This window comes from Ruditapes philippinarum, unplaced genomic scaffold (genome assembly GCF_026571515.1).
Source record: "Ruditapes philippinarum isolate M1 unplaced genomic scaffold, ASM2657151v2 ctg3816_1_1_1_1, whole genome shotgun sequence".
In the NCBI taxonomy this organism is placed as follows: domain Eukaryota; kingdom Metazoa; phylum Mollusca; class Bivalvia; order Venerida; family Veneridae; genus Ruditapes; species Ruditapes philippinarum.
The window spans coordinates 55,421-75,473 of record NW_026860751.1 but is presented as its reverse complement, the minus strand read 5'-3'; the positions used below and the strand labels follow the sequence as shown (position 1 = coordinate 75,473).

The 20,053-nt window shown below is 31.8% G+C and overlaps 3 protein-coding genes across 3 annotated transcripts in view; 1 reads left to right on the top strand and 2 right to left on the bottom strand.

Moving 5' to 3' along the window:
• Positions 1–4,260, bottom strand: part of LOC132713265 (uncharacterized) — a 9,550-nt gene extending 5,290 nt beyond the window's left edge. The window contains exon 1 of the mRNA XM_060695778.1: positions 4,094–4,260. The gene's annotated coding sequence lies outside the window, so the exon portion shown is untranslated. The remainder of the gene's footprint in view (positions 1–4,093) is intronic.
• The window catches only part of LOC132713267 (prefoldin subunit 6-like), a 20,281-nt gene extending 15,711 nt beyond the window's left edge, over positions 1–4,570 (bottom strand). The window contains exon 1 of the mRNA XM_060695780.1: positions 4,428–4,570. Coding sequence (XP_060551763.1) covers positions 4,428–4,503 — 76 coding nt within the window. The 5' untranslated portion in view covers positions 4,504–4,570. The remainder of the gene's footprint in view (positions 1–4,427) is intronic.
• On the top strand, positions 4,517–20,053 carry LOC132713266 (surfeit locus protein 1-like). Its single transcript, XM_060695779.1, has 9 exons — positions 4,517–4,668; positions 6,271–6,375; positions 9,782–9,903; positions 10,338–10,514; positions 11,309–11,384; positions 13,063–13,110; positions 14,945–15,086; positions 16,861–16,942; positions 18,522–20,053. Exons 1-9 carry the CDS (start codon positions 4,636–4,638, stop codon positions 18,640–18,642), a joined length of 906 nt encoding a protein of 301 aa, XP_060551762.1. The 5' UTR covers positions 4,517–4,635; the 3' UTR covers positions 18,643–20,053.

The following is a 20,053-nucleotide window of genomic DNA, read 5'->3' as shown; positions in this document are numbered from 1 at the left end:
TATAATGACCATTTGTGTTACAATCCCTCAATAAATGATGATTAAATCGTCCCTATACACATCTTCATATTTTTATCTTTTTTTAAACGGGCGTATAAAAAGTACATGTAATTGTAATTTAATAACTAAAAATTCTGATTTAAGATTTTATTCTAGGGAAATACATTTCATTACAATTCTTAATCTTTGAATGAGCTGAACTGATATTTACTTGAAAATTAAAATATTATTTAAATTTCTATGAGAAAGTATTTACATTTATAAGTAATTACTGTATGATCTTTATGAACAAATACCAAGTCTACAGAACACCATAGTTATCACAGTTAAGAAATCTTGACCAATGAATGAAACATGTGCAAATAAAGTTACATTCTTTAGAACATACTCAAGTCCAAGAAAGAGGATTATTTCATGCCCTTTGATTAAATTCTATTTTTAGAATTGAAAGTGAAAGTAGATCAAGGGAAGTAATTCAGTACGTCATATCTAAAAATAGTAATTACTTTGTTGTCGCCCTTTTGATTAAATTCTATTTACAAAATCTGGATATTTCATCATCTTTAGTGACCTTGACCTTGTATATATTGGACCTAAATTATATGTATCACAGCCATAGTCTTGATAATGACCATTTGTGTTACAATCCCTCAATAAATGATGACTAAATGGTCCATATACACATCTTCATATTTTTATCTGAACTTTGACCTCTATGTGTGACCTTGACCTTGGCCGCAAGGACCTGAATCTTGCACGCGACACTCCGCCTCACAATGGGTGAAACATTTGTGCCAAGTAATATTGAAATCCCTCTATACATGTGGAAGTTTGCTCCGGACAAGCATTTTTCAATGAGCTCTAAGTGTGACCTTGACCTTTGACCTAGAGACCTGTTCATGTGCGCGACACTGCTCCTCATAGTGGTGAACATTTATATGAAGTTTCATTAAAATCCCTCCATACATGTAGGAGATATGCTCCGGACAAAATTGGACGCCGCCCGCCCGCCAGGGGCGTTCCCATAATACGTCCCGTTTTTCAAACGGGCGTATAAAAATGACTGTATTGGAGGTCATTTTTGGAGATTCCAAAGTCTAAATTGACTGAAAAAATCCATAATTATAAATGTCTATACCTCCCCCCCTCCTCCACCTAAAAAAAAACAAATCAAACCAAAAAATGAATTGCTGTGAAAGAATAAAATAAGCAGCAGCTTTTCTGATTAAATGTATAAAATATAAAAAGAATTATCTTTACTGGTAGATCTATGCTATATCATATTTATTTTAAATACCAAAATGTACCTTGGAATATTTAATGGAAAAAGAAATAACAAATGCACCGTTACTCCAAGTAATATAAACCTTTAAAAGCAATCAATAATTGACACCTCAAGTATGTAATTCTTATCAGTTGTGTAGAGCTATTTTTAGCACGGTCAAATTGCAGCCACTGAATTGTCGCGCTTCAGTGCACAGGGTATAAACAATTGCCGTGTGTAAAGCATTTTATACACGGCTTAAACTGCCTGTTGGCATTTTTAATGAGTGAGGTTTGACAGATGTAGGATTTGATAGGTAATTAGGGGTGGATTAACGGTAATTACTATTGCATAGCTGAAAATCCCATGTGGCAAATTGACTCTTGAGCAGATTTTATCACGTGTCAAATTTGTGCATTTCCCGATTTTCACGAGTCAAAACCCGGATCCCCGTGTCAATCGAGAGCCCTGTAAAACAAATCAACTGTTTACATTGATTAGTTCAATATGAAACTGTAGAAAATCAGCTCTTTCTTTTTCAAGTAAACAGGTAAATGGTGAAGGTGTAACGGCTGGGAAAAGGTATCTATTTATCACACTGTTTATTTGGAAAAGAGTAAACTCGGCCCTATACCAACTCGGCCCTATACCAACTCGGCACGGGTCAACTCGGCCCACCCTACAGTAATATATCCAACGTATTTACTTTGCATGTTGTTAAGGTAAATGAATAAGAAGAAATATCTTATTATCATATTTAATAATTGTTCTTCTGCCGAAATAAAGTACATTTAGAAAGAAAGTGTTATTTATTTGTAAATAATAAAGATCTAATAAAAATATGTTTCCTTAGATGCATTTTGTTTGTAAAGTAATATCAAATAAGAAATGAAACAAAAACGTGTTTACTTAATATCATAAGCTTCTAATTAATTGCAAATTTAAATGAATGGGTCAATCATAATTATCACCTGATTAATCGGTATCCACACAGTGATTGATAATAATAGCTTGTAACAATATATATTTCAACACATTGTTTGACACTGAAAGTATTAAAATTTACGGTTAAACCTAACAGATAGAAGATATTTGTTTGTTTTGCATGTAAGATTGAAATATAATTTCACTGAGTAAACACCAGATGCAATATTTTCACAAGTGGCGTAGCTACGAGTGAAAATATAATAGCTGGTGTTCACGAATGAAATATATTTCAATCTTATATGTAAAACAAATAAATTTTCTTTTTATTTCATGCTATTTTAGGGATTTTAAGTATATTTTTACTGATTTTGCCGCGTAACGTCACACATTCTCCTATGTGACGTCATCACATCATGATGTCACATCATCAATTCTGAAATATAGTTCTGTTAATTTTTCTCTATTTTTTGTTACATTTTCAGTGATTTTTTTACAAACTCATCAGTGTGGGTCCTTAGTACTCGCTGGGCTATAAATCTATGAGTCCCATAATTTAGCCGACAAATCCAAGTTACAAATCTTAATACTGCTTAAGTGATATGACAGGTTATTAACAATGGAATGGAGAAAAAAATGAATTTGATTTCTATATTAATTACAAATGCTTCTGATACTGAAATTATTCAAAAAACTGTCAAATAAATTTAATATGTTTATTTCCATTAAATTTAGTTTGGATATTAATCAAAACTTCATTTTTTCCTTAATATTTTTAAGCTTACTATTAGTATAGCACATTATTATATCTTAGCTGGACCTAGAATATGATGATGACATAAGTTGAACACTATTTGGCATTAATTTTAATTCCAAATTTCTGTCAGACAGGACTCCCTACTTAGAAAAAGTATGCATCCAAAAGATGCACATTATTTGAAACTTTGCATCCATAGCAAATTCATTGAGTTCTGGACTCAGGATGCAAAGGTAAAAAAATCACTGCATTTTTACATGATGTATGATGAAATCGACTTTCTTTTCCTAAAGAAGCAAAATTTACGCATGCCGGCAACTATAACTGCTTGTTATTTCATTTAGTTATGATTTTCTTTTCATGCGCATTTAGATATAGTCCGGTTACATTGAAAATTATATTTTATAAATTTCACTAGTGGTTTATCAGAATATAATCATCTGATATATTACAATAAAACACTGGAAAGCATAAAATAAAAATACAGTGAGATACCCAAATCTTGCAATTTCTACTGATAAGAAAACCCTGTCAGCTGCTAAAAGGAAACTGTCAATCCGTGTACATATAATTACAATAAATAGTGATAACACAAACCTAATATTAATAATTGAAAGTGGGCCGAGTTGACCATTGCTGAGTTGGAATAGGGCCGAGCTGACTCGGGGCCAAGTACGTTTTAGGGCCGAGCTGACCCGGAGTCATTTATTTAAGGTGAGCTATTCAAGGAAAAGGCATTCAATTTAATGGGAAAAAAAATTGAATATATTTTATTTTTTATTAATTATGAGACATTGTGTAATTATATACTTTTTTTTCGAGTGACTTTCTTAGACCTGTTCACTCTTCTGTTCAGTTAAAAAATCTTAACCCACTTTTTAAGTTAGTTTCGATGTCATTGATCAGCTGATCAAAATAAAAATATTTGATGACCATGCTTCCATAAAGTTCATTATTCAAATTAAACATAACAGCATGTTTAAAGCATAATTACTAATTTAATAAACAACAAATTCATCAACTCTATGCTATTGTTTACTTTCCATCTTACCCCACCCACTGTTTAAAAAGTACCGCTAATTCAGAGACTAACTACATAAATAATATACATTATTAACCCTATAACGAATTATTGGCATTTAACTTACATATTTCCAGTTAAGCTGACAATGTTTTACAGTCTCAATTCGTATTTTTATCGTTTATATCGCAGAATCATAAAGCATTCCTTCTATAGGCATATAGCGTCAATGATGGCGTCGATTCCCCAGAGCTCGAAATCTCGGGAAGCGCGAGAGCGAGAGTTCAGGTTTTCGAATTCGTGAATACTTGCCCTCACATGTTCATATTTCACATATTTCCGCGACACATAAACTCTAAATCATTAGAATCTACAAGAAAAACATATTCTAAACAATTACTGTCAAAAAAAGCCGTTAATGGATTTTTACTGATAAATTCCAAACAAAAAAAGTTTCTTACCTTTTTGTAGCGCTTGGAATTTCTCTAATTCTGTTGTCAACTTTTTTTGCAACTCGGAATCCATTTTGGTACCCATTTTGTTATGTCTGTTTCTATTGGTTGCTTTTCACATTTGAACCAATCAATGACCACGATACTTAAAACGAATTGTCACACCGGTGTCGAAGTATATTTCTGCTGATGCAATTCCTACCAAGAGTGAACCGAAATGATGCAAAGAGTTTACACACATTTGCTACGGGTGCGATGTTTCTCTGTGTTGACAAGTCGTCAAATTTGATTGTTTATGCTTTTTAAGCTGTTGACAAATATTTTAACGTTTTACTTTTATTGTTTAGAGTGTATCCTATGCCAAGGTTTATTGTGATTGAAAATACTGGCAAAATTTAACCTTTACTTAATTTTTGAAGTTGTAAACTTCATTTGAAAAAATTGATATTTCATGTCATTGTTTCTGCAAATTTGATTTTCTAAAGCTTTGAAAGTGACATATTTTTTATTTTACTGATCTTGTACCAGTTGACGTCTTTTTTTTCTGGTGTCACAGACTTAAATTAATTATGTAATTAAATTCCATTGTTTCTATCATAGTTTTTGGTTGGCATGTAATGTAATGGGACTGACAAGATAAGCATCTAAATGACAGTCAATCTTTCCCTTAGTTTAGTGTTTAAATATACTGTTTTCATTAAAAATTACGGCAATCTCCTGGATTTTATAGATCCCAAATTATTTTCAGGAGTATAACTTGTATATGATAAACTAACAAAATGGAATAAACCTTTATATACTGCTGGTTAAGACTCTGGGGTATACTACAGACAAAGGAGAGTGTACCTTTTCACAGTGATCAACATGACAAATTGGCGGCGTGTGTGCTTGATTGTAGAAAAGATTAAGAGATGCGAATCCCCAAACTCCGCGCAACGGTTACGCTACGGCCAGTAACCACTGCATTCACACAAATCACATGATGATGGTCTTATCACATGATTGTGTAAAAATGGCATATAGGCCAATGAAATCGTTGAAAAATGTTGTGTGATAAACAGCGACATTAAAACTTGAACTCTGGTCTCAAATATGTCGATATGATTGAAAAAAAAATTGATTTTTGTAAAGCGTAGAGTCGAAATTAATAATTACTTGAATGATTTCTCTTTCGAGAGGGGTCATTGTTTTGGAAATAAACGGTGCGGTATTAAAATTTTTAAAAATTATTTTCATAATATTTATGTTTCCAAAATTATTTTTTATTTTAGTTCACATCTAACACCTATCGGTCTTGAAACATTAGCAAAACCGTGTTTACTTTTTAAAATAAATATAAAAATTGAAAAAATTCATATCGTCAAAAATCTTGACGAAAATGTTGTGATGGCAGAGATCTAATCCTGTAAGGGGAGATCACTGCGTAGGAGATTGGCGAATCCCCTGTTGCTTGTACCATTACATGTATATACGGCACCCTATAGCCTGGGATTCAGGCGTTAACATTTTTTGCTTATTCATAACATACCCGCTATTTCATACTTGTTCCTGATTTTGATAATATCATGTTGATTTGCTGAAAAGAAGCACATAAAAAAATTGACAGACTGGAACCCAAGCTAAGGCCCCTAAGCTTGGGTAAATGTCATTTAAAAAAAAAAAAAAATTCATAAAGAAGGGATTCATTTTTTATTAGTATATCATATGCGACGAAGCATGCAAAAATAGCATGATGTATGGCTCAATTTGTATGTCTTAGATGCATATTATTTTTTTTTAAGGTAAGAGGCATTGCAGCTCGTATATTAATATAATTGTAAATATTTTAAGTGTATAAAATTCTGCATTTCAGCATTCAAGAACACAAAGATGTCCATGTCGATCAGTCACTTCTCAGGTACCTAGGACTTCGCCATTAAAGAAGCCTTTCTGGAAAGATGCCAACAATTATTTATTGGTAATAAAGCAGTACTCAGAGCACCTAATAGTTTTTGGAATTGATGGCATTTTAGGGATAGCATCTGAATAAAAACTGCATGCATTCACAGGGCTGGCAAAATCTAATTTGGATTTATCTAAGAATTTTTAAACTTGGTCGTATGATATATATAGGGTAAATTTTTTAAAATTCCACTTGTACGTACAGGCTGTGGGACAATCTGGGCAATATGGAAAATAGATTTTGCCGCCCCTGATTGAGATGAGCAAACAAATTTTTGTTAAGGTAGTCAAATACTACAATGTTCTGGAAATAACTGATTTACTACAATATTAGTTGATGTTAGAATTTTTTGGGCGGAAAAACATTACAGTAAGACTACCTCAAAACACAAACTTTTGCTATTACATTGTACCATTTATTGCTGTTTAATGTAGCATTTATATTAAAGCTGCACGCCTTTTCATGAAAATCAACTTGAAAAAAAAGTAATGAGATTTTAAGAAAAGTAAAAGATTCAAGATAAAAATAATAATTTCTATTGCATGTGCAATAGATGACCAAATTTGCAATATTTTTCACCATATTTCTACTTTGATTGATTGATTTATTTGTGTGTATATATATATGTCATATTACAAAACAAATTAAGACAATTTATCACAGTTATATCTATCACATTGTTTTTAACACATTAATTAATTGAAAAAAAAAAAACTTTACATTCATAATTAAATCAAAGATCTTGTTGACTTCAAGACAATATATACAACACAGGATAACCCATGAAAGTTCAATATAAAATAGAGAACTTATTTCCAATGGGGTCCTTTGATGGTAAAGAATATATTTTCTTGAGAACTGGCATTCAGGTCCATACTTAGAGATGATATACTGGACTGATGTTAAATTTCTAAGATCAAATAATATTAATTTCTATTGCACATTATGTTAATTACATATATCACATATTTGCAGGAATAATACTATGAATATGACTAGTTAACACACCAATGAAAGATATCTATTTATATATATCACAAAAACCAATCACAAGATACATATAAAACATACTATATTGATTAAAACAATTATCTCTAAAACTAATAAAAAATAAAATCAGCTTGTTCAAATTGTTTCATATTTTTGCTTAGTTCAGCTTTTACTTTCTTTTTAAAGTTAAAAAAGTTACTTTCCTTTTTAATATCAAGTGGGAGCATGTTCCAATCCCTAATACCCTGGTAAAAAAATGTACTTTTTGTAAAACTATTAACATGGGGTATATGAAAGTTCCCGACACTGTTTCTACTATTATAACAATGAACATCAGACTTTAAAGAAAAGTTATCATACATATAAGATGGACACTTTTTAGCTCGACTATTCGAAGAATATGAGAGCTATTGTAGTCGCCCCGGCGTCCGCGTCCGCGTCAGCGTCTGCGTTGGTTAAAGTTTTTTGTAAAGTCAAATATCTCAATCATTACTTGAGATATTCAATTGAAACTTACAATACTTATTTATAGTAACAAGGTACATCAGATTGACAAGTTGGATAACTCTGCCTACAATATTGACAGAATTATGCCCCTTTTTAACTTAGAAATTTTGGTTAAAGTTTTTTGTAAAGTCAAATATCTCAATAATTACTTGAGATATTCAATTGAAACTTACAATACTTTTTTATAGTAACAAGGTACATCAGATTGACAAGTTAGATAACTCTGTCTACAATATTGACAGAATTATGCCCCTTATTAACTTAGAAATTTTGGTTAAAGTTTTTTGTAAAGTCAAATATCTCAATTATTGCTTGAGATATTCAATTGAAACTTACAATACTTATTTATAGTAACAAGGTACATCAGATTGACAAGTTGGATAACTCTGCCTACAATATTGACAGAATTATGCCCCTTTGGAACTTAGAAATTTTGGTTAAAGTTTTTTTGTAAAGTCAAATATCTCAATTATTGCTTGAGATATTCAATTGAAATTTAAAATACTTTTTTATAGTAACAATGTACATCAGTTTGCAAAATTGCATAACTCTGCCTGCAAAATTTGAAGAATTATTTGCCCCTTTGAAACTTAGAAATTTTGGTTAAAGGTTAAAGGTCTTCATGCACTTAGGGTCATAATTGGAGGGTCATAATTGTATGTCACTGACCAAGTTCCATAACTCTATCTTGCATAAAGGCTGATTCATATCCCCTTTTCTACTTAGTCTCTTGGTTAATGTTTACATGCAAGTTTTACATATCTCAATAACTATTAAAGATATTTATTTAAAACTTCACATATGCATTTAGGGTCATAATTGTAGGTCACTGACAAAGATCCATAATTCTTTCTTGCATTTAGGCTGATTTTTCTCCCCTTTTTCAACTTAGAAATTCATGGTAAAGTTTTGCTTGTAAGCTGTTATCTCAATTACTACTGAAGGGTTTGTGCCTTTTTTTGGGACAATTTTATGCATCATAATAATAAAGCAGTGATTTACTTGATAAAACATCTTAATTAGAAGCCTTTGTACCTTTTCTGTCAAATTTATGTATTCATAGGTAATTAGTATTATTGTACTCAATAAAACAACCTTGTGACATTACCTTCGGAATAGTCAAGCCAATACTGTATAATTAGACTCTCTCTAAGGCCTTTAACATGAATTTATTAAAAAAAATTAGACCTTTTGTGATCTTAAAAAATTTAACATTATCAAGGCTCTTTTACTATCAAGCACTTAGAATAGTCGAGCGTGCTGTCCTACCGACAGCTCTTGTTATTAAATATTTTGTGTACATGATTAAGTCTTAACTGCATGACTCTATTTTCTATATAAAGCCACCCAATACTGCTAAAATCAATAACTTTCAATGATTTTCTAGAGGAATAACCATGAATATAACGAACAACTTTGTTTTGTGCTACTTGAAGTTTATGTTTAAGTTGTTTAGTAACTGTATTACTGTATTAGTAACGCAGTTACAGCTATTTTTGCATATTTTGACCTCTTTTTGTTGATTTATATAGGTTGTAATTGCTGTTTGCAATGTGGAAATTATATTATCTTTGTTCATTTCACAATATTTTACCTTTTTATGCATTTTCTCAATTTTCATGAATATATTATAGCATGTATCTGGAGGTGTGCTGCTTTAAAGTGAGGTTAATTATCCGTGGTCGAGGGGTTAGAGTCGATGACTTCTAATACAGTTACCTCTCTGGCATGAGTCCGATCCCCCGGAGATGCTTTGGTAGTTTAGCGCAGAGGAAGGTAGTCTAGTACTGGTGTAACTCTCCAGGAACGATGGTTAGGAAACTGCCCGCCTATATGACTGAAATACTGTTTGAAAAAGGCGTAAAATGAAACAAACAAACAAAAGATCCAAAGATGTATAACTCTTGTGTGACATTTATTTCAGATATGTCCAATAACATGTGTAGGTTTAGCAATCTGGCAAGTGAAAAGAAAAGAATGGAAAGAAAATTTGATAGACACTATCAAAGAACGATATGAAATGGATCCAATACAGTTACCCAAAGAGTATGAAATTATTATTTTTTTTACATTCTTGTTATTGAGAATGTGAATTTCTAAAATGGACTTGTCCAGTTTCTGTGTTGGAACTGTCCATTATCGATTATGGGGATATCAACATGAAAAATAAACATTAATAAGCCCTCAGTATAGAACATCTATACACCAGGATCAGGACCGAACCTGTAGTTACAGTCAATTGTAATATATATAAATATAATGATTATTTATCATATATTCATGGATAATTATGGTCAAAGCATTTTGATGTACCAGTGTGTGTTTATTTAAAGTCGTTCTCTGATTAAACCCCATATTTATATACAAGAATATGGATAACTTATCACATCATTTAAGAAAGCTGTGGTAAATATTTCTTGTAAGATATATATTCATGTTTAATTCATGTTTAAATATATTATAAAATGTATTTTTTTCAGTTTGTCAACAGTAAAAGATTTTGATTTGTACCCAGTGAAAGTTAGAGGACATTTTGATTATGCAAATGAAGTGTATATAGGTCCACGTTCAGATACCCCCGAAAGAAGACACCAAACACTAGGGGGTAAAGTCTCAGGGGTTTATGTGATCACACCTTTCAAACTTGCAGACAGGGAGTATGTAATGTTTAGGACAATAAAAGTTCTGTTTCAAGTTTCTCTACCAATCTTCAGTTTTATTTGCCAAACCAATAGTTCATAATCTATAAAAAATATTAAATGAAAAAGAAATACATGTATGTGAAAAGGAAATTCATTTCTACCTTTCCTATGTGTGTTTTTTTTAAATTTTTTCTTTTTTTCACCTGAAGTTCATAATCAAAGTATGTTGTTTTTTGGCCTTTAGGGTTGTCTAGGACCAAGTGGTTAAGGTCTTTGACCTCAAAGCATTTATTTTTCACAGCTATTATAAGGATTGAGATTGAATTCTTTCGTGTGGAAAAGCTATCCAGCTAGCTTATGGAATGTTGGTGGTTCTACTCAGGTGCCTATTTTGTGCCTGAAATAAAGCAAATGGGGCACCTGAGGTTTTCCTTCACCGGTAAAGCTGGAAAGTCGCCATATGACCTATACTGTGTTGTTGTAAGGTAAAACCCAACCGAGAAGAAAGAAAAATGCCTTTAGTTAAATCAAAAATTTATTTTAACTTAGATTAGCTAGATCTGTATAACTGTATTCAACATAAATAGCTAGATCTTTCAAATCTTTCTATTAGAAAAACCCTGATTAAAGGAACTTTATTTATGTACAAAATTTAGCCTTAAAAAACATATAATTTGATGACTTACATCATGTATTTCACAAGTCAGGATAAAAGTATATTTATAGTCCTGTCATATCAAATAACCTTAATGGATTTTTCTTGTATCTAAACTTGCAAATAAAAATGAACTGCTATGAATTTATTTCAGTGAAAGCATATTGGTTAACAGAGGCTGGATTGAAAATGATTATTTTGCCCTCGAGGAGAATAGGAAAAATGCACAGGTAAGTTGCCAGACTATTGTTGTAGAAATTCATATCATATATAAACAGACAGTGTCTATTCTATGATGCATGATTGCAGGATTCACAACACTTTTTTAAATATTGCACACATTTTTGAAATGTGCCTGAAAATTCATCATCTGAATTGATTGACTTTCTCAAAAAGTGTAGAATGTCCAGATCCTGTAAAGGCCTACTTGTTTACATGAACACTGGAAAACTGAAGGGTAATTGTTAACGTAATTAAATCAATATTACTTGGAAAAGTTTATGGGGACAGCTCTTGTTGCCGTTGATAAATATTTTGCTTCAAAGAATATCGTTGTTTAAAATTTTTTATGTATAAATTTGTTTATTATATACTTATAAATGAACTATTTTCACTGGTATCTTGCTGTACTACTTTCTGCTAAATTCAGCCAATAAACAAAATTTAAGGGCAGGTCTTTCAAATTATGATGTCAAAAAGACAAAAATGTATATAATAAACAGAAAATTCTTTTTTTTTCTACAAATGCAGGATTTATTTTCATCTTGAGGTATGAATATTATCATTTTTCACTCCTGTCTACCGCCACTCATGAAATATTTATTTTCATACCACTTGATGAAAATAAATACTGTATTTATAGAAAAAACTTTAATTTCCTCTACTTACAAAGTTCAGACAAATCATTTCATAAAAGAATACTGGCAATATATTTCTTTCGTAAACCCAGCGTTGATCAAACATCAATCTTGGATGAATGCACTGTCCAATAATACTGTTAAATCTAGCACCAAAATACATCTGAAAATGAGATTTGGGATCTGGTTCTTTGGGGAAAAAAACCTACCTTTCAATTGTTTTAGAAAAAAGACCAGTCCTGGCTTAATATAAACAACATTAAATTGTATTTGAATTTTACCCAATTACACTTTATATTGGCATTCCTTGTTATTAAAAGTACGCCATATTTTTATTTTTAAATGTGGGGGAATTTACCTCTGTGTTGGAATTTCTAGAATGGACATTGTATGTAACAATCAGTGTGTTATGTTTGTTTTTTACACACTAAGTAAAGTAAGGTAAAATGACATGTTTCAATTTGTCTTGGTGGAATACGACCTCAGTTGACCCCTATGCGTTATTTTATACACAGGAGGCAACCTGCAACCTGCATTTGACCTTCACTAAGCTGACCTTTAATAAGCAAGCTGGATACCTCCTACACATGTAGGAACTGAGGATGATTAGTGGGCCAGGTCAGCAACTATAACCGCTGACTGGTTGTTACGCTGATGTTAAACAAAATGGTTCAGAATGCATTGTAATGATATCAGTTTTACCTGCATGATTATTTTACCTTGACCTTTACATGTCAGTATTATTCCATTAATACTTAAATGGGCATGTCTTATTTATAGACAGGCGATTCCCGCCACTAGCCAGTTCTGAGATTAAACTCGATAAGCTCACATCTGTGTTCTTTCTTTAATCTATTCACATTTTCGAATTACTGAACTCTGTATCCATAATAAATATATGTACAAAAAAACAAGAAACATTACACATTTCTCCCAGTAAAAATGATTTTGACATATGTACACATGTGCTGATTGTTTGGTTCAACAAAAACTTCATACTAAGGTTAGTCGTATTCAGAGAGTAATAGAAAGTGTTTATGTTTCATTTCAGGTTCATGGTGAACAAGAAATTGTAGGAATCCTCAGAAAAGATCAAGATGTAAGTTGCTAGTATGTAGTACTATTAAAACACTGTTTCTATCACAAACCTGTGCAGATTTTGTGACTCTGAGAAAAAAATGATACTGCACGACCATGCATATATTTTGATGTGTCGTCGTTTGTGTTTTACAAACAAAGTTTGAAAGTTTGTTTAGAGTTATACTATAAACACGTCAATGAAAAATGATTATTTTGCAATTCCAATAGTCTTTATTTTGAGTATGTGATAAGTAGAATATTACATTTGTGTAGGTTCATTACTGAATTTATTGAACTTGTTGAATAAAATAATATTTTGCTCACCAGAGACTTGCATAATATAATTTATAACTTGTTCATTTAATGCGGTATTGAACCTACACCCATTAATATCCTCTATTTTTTTATGAATCAGATAACTGTTGGATTGTATTTGCTACAATATTAATATGAATGAAACTCAAGGTTACCTACTTATATATACAAAGAAAATCATTCTTAAATGTCATATTTGCCTTTATTAGCTAATATTGTCCATTGACAGATACTTTGTATAAAAAAGGTACAAAACAATCTGAACTTGGGTTGTTTATATTTGGCATGAATGTTTGTTATTTTTTTATGTTTATACAGTTAATTCACACTAAAGGTTATACAAAGTGCATGTGATGTGCACTACACTAGACTAGAAACAGACCTCATTTTTTAACTAAACTCCTATGCTCATACTCATATCTCAGGCATTTGATTGGTCAAAAACCAGCATAGAATTTATATTGACCAATGAAAATCCTGAGGTTGGAGACTGATCTCAGAAAAAGGTTTTATAATCTCCAGGCCAGTACTGAACAATGCGTGTAGTTTCTTGCTCAAGGAAACAAAAACTTGCACCTAACAGGGTTTGTACCCATATAGCTAGAGATCATTTTATTACTAGTCTGACGCATTAATCACTCGGCCATGCCACCACTTTAAACTATATTACTAGTATTTGGCATGCATGTATATTATGTCAAAACAAAAGATTGATTTTCTCTGCAATCAGTTATTATTTACATATAGTTACGCCCCTTTACGTGCAAAAGTAAATTCATTGATATTCTATTGCTATTTTTTCTTTCATATCTGACAGAATTTGTGCTATTTACAACAAACAATTTGATGTCTGACTCTCTTTAGAAGGCATATTTAATCCATTACACCTTCTTAAAAAAAATTGTCATCAAGCTTTAGTTACCCACCTCTGCCAAGCTATTGTTTAAAGACAATAGTTGTAAATCTACAATTGCATAGTTATGTTATAAACATTATTTTGTCGCTGCATTGTAAGAATTAGAAAAAAGATAATGCAGTTATATGTATATAAAGGTGTTATTAAACAGACATCTTCCTACTTTGTAATTACACAGACATCTTCCTACTTTGTTATTATACAGACATCATCCTACTTTGTTATTTTACAGACATCTTCCTAGTTTGTTATTCTGCTTTGTTATTACACAGACATCTTCCTACTCTGTTATTACACAGACATCTTCCAACTTTGTTATTATACAGACATTATCCTACTTTGTTATTATACAGACATCATCCTACTTTGTTATTATACAGACATCTTCCTAGTTTGTTATTATACAGACATCTTCCTAGTTTGTTATTCTGCTTTGTTATTATACAGACATCTTCCTACTCTTTTACTATAAAAACATCTTCCTACTTTGTAATTATACAGACATCATCCTACTTTGTTATTATACAGACATCTTCCTAGTTTGTTATTCTGCTTTGTTATTATACAGACATCTTCCTACTCTTTTACTATAAAAACATCTTCCTACTTTGTTACTATACAGACATCATCCTACTTCTGGAAGTTTCTATTGGATTTTGAAAAACCAGAGAAGAAAGCTGACTGTGATGTGTATTATGTGAGAAAAATTGAACAACTGGCACAGAGATGTGGAACTGCACCAGTTTACATTGATTCTAAAACAGGTATATATATTTATATAAAACTCATGTTTGTAATGTCGGTTTTCGTCGGATAACCGTGACATTTATATAGTTTTATATATCTAGTCTGCTGCCAATTTAAGAAGAATCTCAGTTTTTTTTCTTTTTCTCTTAAAAAAGAAGTTTGCTGTATTTATTAGTCCCCTACCGGTTTACCGAAGGGACTTTAGGTTTACCCTCCGTCCGTCTGTCTGTCCGTCCGTCTGTCTGTCCCGCGATAACTTGAAAAGTACTGAAAATATTTTTATGAAACTTGATATATGGAAAGATGGCAGTATGGAGATTATGCACGTCTTTTTCTTTTCTTCCTATGTTGAAAATTCTGTGTTTCTATGGCAACAAATAGGCTGAAAATATGGCAAATTTTACACATAAACTGGATCCAGTGATAACGCAAAAAGTACTGGAAATATTTTTATGAAACTTGAAATATGGGTAGATGGCAGTCTGGAGATTATGCGTGTCATATCTTTTCTTCCTATTTTGAAAAAATATTGGTTGCCTTGGCAACAAATAGGCTTAAAACATGGCAAATATAACAATATTTGTGATAAGTCAAAAAGAGTTGAAAATTTTTATGAAATTGCATCTTTAATTCAAGAGTTATCCTCTCTTTAAGAATTTTGCTTTTAAAAATGTTATATTTTGGTAACAGGGATGTTTCAAATATTAACTTTAGAGTGTCCTTCAGTCTGTCTGTCTGTCTGTCTGTTCATAAAAACTGTTTCCTGTGATCACTTTTAAAGAACTTTTCCAACAAATTTAATTAAAATAGAGAAAAAATTGAAACATTAGTGAATGGCCAATGGCCCTTCAGAATGTTGATGGGGTTCTAACCGGTAGCGGACTTATTGATTGCTTGCAATACTATGATAATTGCTTGTTAATTATGTTATAAATACTCCTTACAGATTTTATGACTGTATATAACCTGTTCTTTGCAATATAATCCTCACCTACCTGCTGGGGTTAGATATGCCCTATAGTTTATATCAAAAATCTTTTATTAGTTTACATAACTTATTACTTTGGCTCGGGATCAAATTATTATTGAAATTTACATTAATTTGAATTACTTTGTTATTTATCACTGGAGTATGATATAGAATGATGTTGCATTTTTTATGCCAGTTATGTATAAAACAAAGTATAAAAGTTAGATATAAGAGTACATTAATCTATTATTTGTATTTGGCTTGCATAAATTTTATTAAAACAGTTCACAATAGTGCTACCTAAAAATCCACTCAAATCAAATACTAGTTCAAGATTAAAGTACCTATAAACTCTATTTTACTTTAACATTGCCTGCATTATTTGCAGAAACATGTTCTGCTTTCAGGGTTGAAGGATTTAAGGGTTGGTAATCCACTGCTTATATTAAAGTGACTCCACTAAGGTTATTTTGACATGACAAGACTAGAAATAATTGTTTGAGATTAAATTTCCATTGGATGTATGTCTAGACCAATTATGTGTGTGCAAAATTTCAGACCACTAGCACACCATGTTTTTTAGGATAATTAATCTCATTGTGAAAAAAACCTTGCAATGTTTTTCACTCAACTCAGGTTAAGAACATCATAAAAGTAAAAGATTTTTCAATATATTTCTGAGTATATCTCTTTACTTTTTTGCATATCTTTCTGTTTTAAGTGCCAAAGCTGGTCTGTGTAAGAAATTCAAATTTTATGATTTTAGGCTTTTGGACCTCTGTAGGAGTTCCTATAAATCATATATTTTTACTGTTATTTAGGGAGGAAGTCATTTCATGAGCCTAAGCCTATACAAGTTGGTGTTGAATTAAGGAATGAGCATTTATCTTACATATTTACTTGGTAAGTTTTCATTTGTAACCCCAAACACCCTCCCTCCTCCAAGGGGTATGTGAGGGAAATGAGCATTGTTTTTTACCCATTTACTTGTCCCCACACAGTAGGGAGAAGTTTGATAAAGATAATGAAACTTTATAGGGACATTGCCCATGGTCAGCAGTTGTACAGATTGAAGGGAAATTGCCCATGGTCAGTAGTATTCCCAAATTAATTTAGGGACATTGCCCATGGTCAGTAGTTGACCAGATTGATGGGACATTTCCCATGGACAGTAGTTTCCCTCATTGATGCCCATTTTCAGTTCAACTGGTCACGGTCACTTGCACCTATTATTAAAAAAAGTTGCCATTAAAGCAAGGTGGCATTGACCAATGAACTTCAAACCTTGTAGATAGATGCACCTTAAATGAGAGTTCTATCTGACATACCTATTTAAGGGCCAAAAAGGCAGTTGGACCTGTAAACTGCTCTATACAAAACCAAAATGTGTTGCAAAATGGCTGCAATAGGTCAGCTAGACACAACAAGAGCACCGCTTGGTGGAGCATAATATGCCTGAAAGGGTTTTTTTAGTAAGGATGAAGCATTTGTAAGACATGGGAATAAGCTGTTCATCCTATAAAATTTTACAGCTGTAGGTTGATTAATACTTAAGTTATTGAGCGGAAACTGTTTTCAGTTTTAAGGTAATAGTGACCTTGACCTTTGACCTTGTGACCCCAAAATCAATAGGGGTCTTCTACCCAATATGGACAATCATCCTATGAAGTTTGAATATTGTGGGCCAAATGGAACTTAAGTTATGCTCCAGAAACTGTTTTCAGTTTTAAGGTAATAGTGACCTTGACCTTTGACCTTGTGACCCCAAAATCAATAGGGGTCTTCTATCCAATATGGACAATCATCCTATGAAGTTTGAATATTGTGGGCCAAATGGAACTTAAGTTATGCTCGAGAAACTGTGTTCAGTTTTAAGGTAATAGTGACCTTGACCTTTGACCTAGTGACCGCAAAATCAATAGGGGTCTTCTATCCAATATGGACAATCATCCTATGAAGTTTAAATATTGTGGGCCAAATGGAACTTAAGTTATGCTCCAGAAACTGTTTTCAGTTTTAAGATAATAGTGACCTTTGACCTTGTGAACTTCATATTAACCTTATATTTGAAGTGAAAACGTGCCCAATATTGAAAAGTTAATTAATAATTGCTCGTTATGTTAAGTACAGCTTTTTTAAATTTTGTAAAAATGTAATATATATGAAATATTAATATTAAAAGTGGTCATAGCCAATGATCATTGTATTCATGTATTCCTTCAACCATATGAGTATCGCGCATGAATACATCTGCACACATTTTTTATAACTCCAAAAAGCGCTGTTACCAAATTAATGTTCGAACTAGTATGGAGCCAAGCCAGTCTGCACATCTTCGCAGTAGGACCAAGGGCCCAGGGCTCTTTACTGTTGATTGACTGCTAACTATAATTTTCATCATCCCCAAATTGAAAAGTAGACCATTTAAGATAATTTAGCATGCTATGAGTTAATGTTACATTTTATTTCTGTTTTTTTGCAGGGCCACTTTAGCTGTTATCACCTTTTACCTATGGTACAAGAAAGTAAATCCTTCAGGAAAAACAACCTCAGTAAATGCCTTTATCAAAAGTCAAGAAAGCAGAAGAGTTGGAGGAAATTGATGGATATATAGAAATATAGAAGAAAAAAATACCTAATATTCCACCAGGAAAAAAATCAAGAAGTCTGCTGACTAGGTTGAGGTTTAACCTTTAACCTCCTGAATTTTGTATAATGGATTTGTCCAGCTTTAAAATAAGAACAGTCCATTATAAGTTTAAAGTATTTCATTATCAAAAAACAATCTTGAGTTTCAAGCAGAATACAGCTTGGTCAAACATCAAGGGTAACCAGGCTTACCTGGCTCTATACTGGCAAATCACTTCCAGGTCAAGAGTGTTAAAGGTTAAATATTTATACTGGAATCCTGCTCAGTTGATGAAAGTTTTGCAAATATTTCCATGTTGTTTTTTTTAAATATATTACGCTATTATATATATTATACTGTGCTCCTCTTAGTTCACAGTACTTTGAAACATGAAATAAAATAACAAATGTAACTTTTGGTAAAAAATTGTCAGACGCTGTAACATATAGGTATTTTCTGCTGCATGGCACAAGGAAACAACAATATATTTAGTCAAAATCAGTTTTAATGGGCCAGACGTAGATCATATGTCGGCCATTTTTAAAACAGAATGTCATCATATAAATCGCGGTAATGGTGTTACACTTCAGTTTTTTCATGTTTCAGTTAAAATTTCTAAATGTTATTTTGTTTACTTTTCAATATTAAACTATCTTTATAATGTAACTCAAAATTTATTTTTTCAACAAAGAAGAGCATTAAGATACTGATGATTGTTTCAGACGTATGCACAAATTTAATGGACTATTGTTGCTTTGGGCAGAAATTTGTAAACTGTTGTTATATTTTATGCAAAAATCTAGATATGTAAACAAGTTTGCACAAAAACTTTGTTGTTTAGGTGTATGAATAAAATATGTCAATTCTGACTAATTTTAACACGGGTGACATGAAAATATGCCATTACCGTGAAATAAATGATGACACGGAATTGGTGATGTTTAGTATATATGTTATTGATATATGTGAAGAAACTGATAATTTCAAAACAGTCTTTTTTTGAAATGTAAATAAAACATGTTTTGAATACACACAGAGAAAAATATGTTAAGTTTTATACTGTAAACAAAACATGTAATCACGGTATGATTACACATTGTCATTAAAAAAACTTTCAGTTTTTATAAGAATAGATCAAATTGATTTGAAATGCAGATTCCAAAACATAGTTATACATATTTACAAACGTCTCCGTGGTCGAGGGGTTAGAGTCGATGACTTTTAATCCAGTTACCTCTCTGGCGTGGGTTCGATCCCCGGGAGATGCCTTGGTAGTTTAGCGCGGAGGAATGTAGTCTAGTACTGGTGTAACTCTCCAGGAACGATGGTTAGGAAACTACCCGCCTATATGACTGAAATACTGTTGGGAAAAGGCGTAAACATGA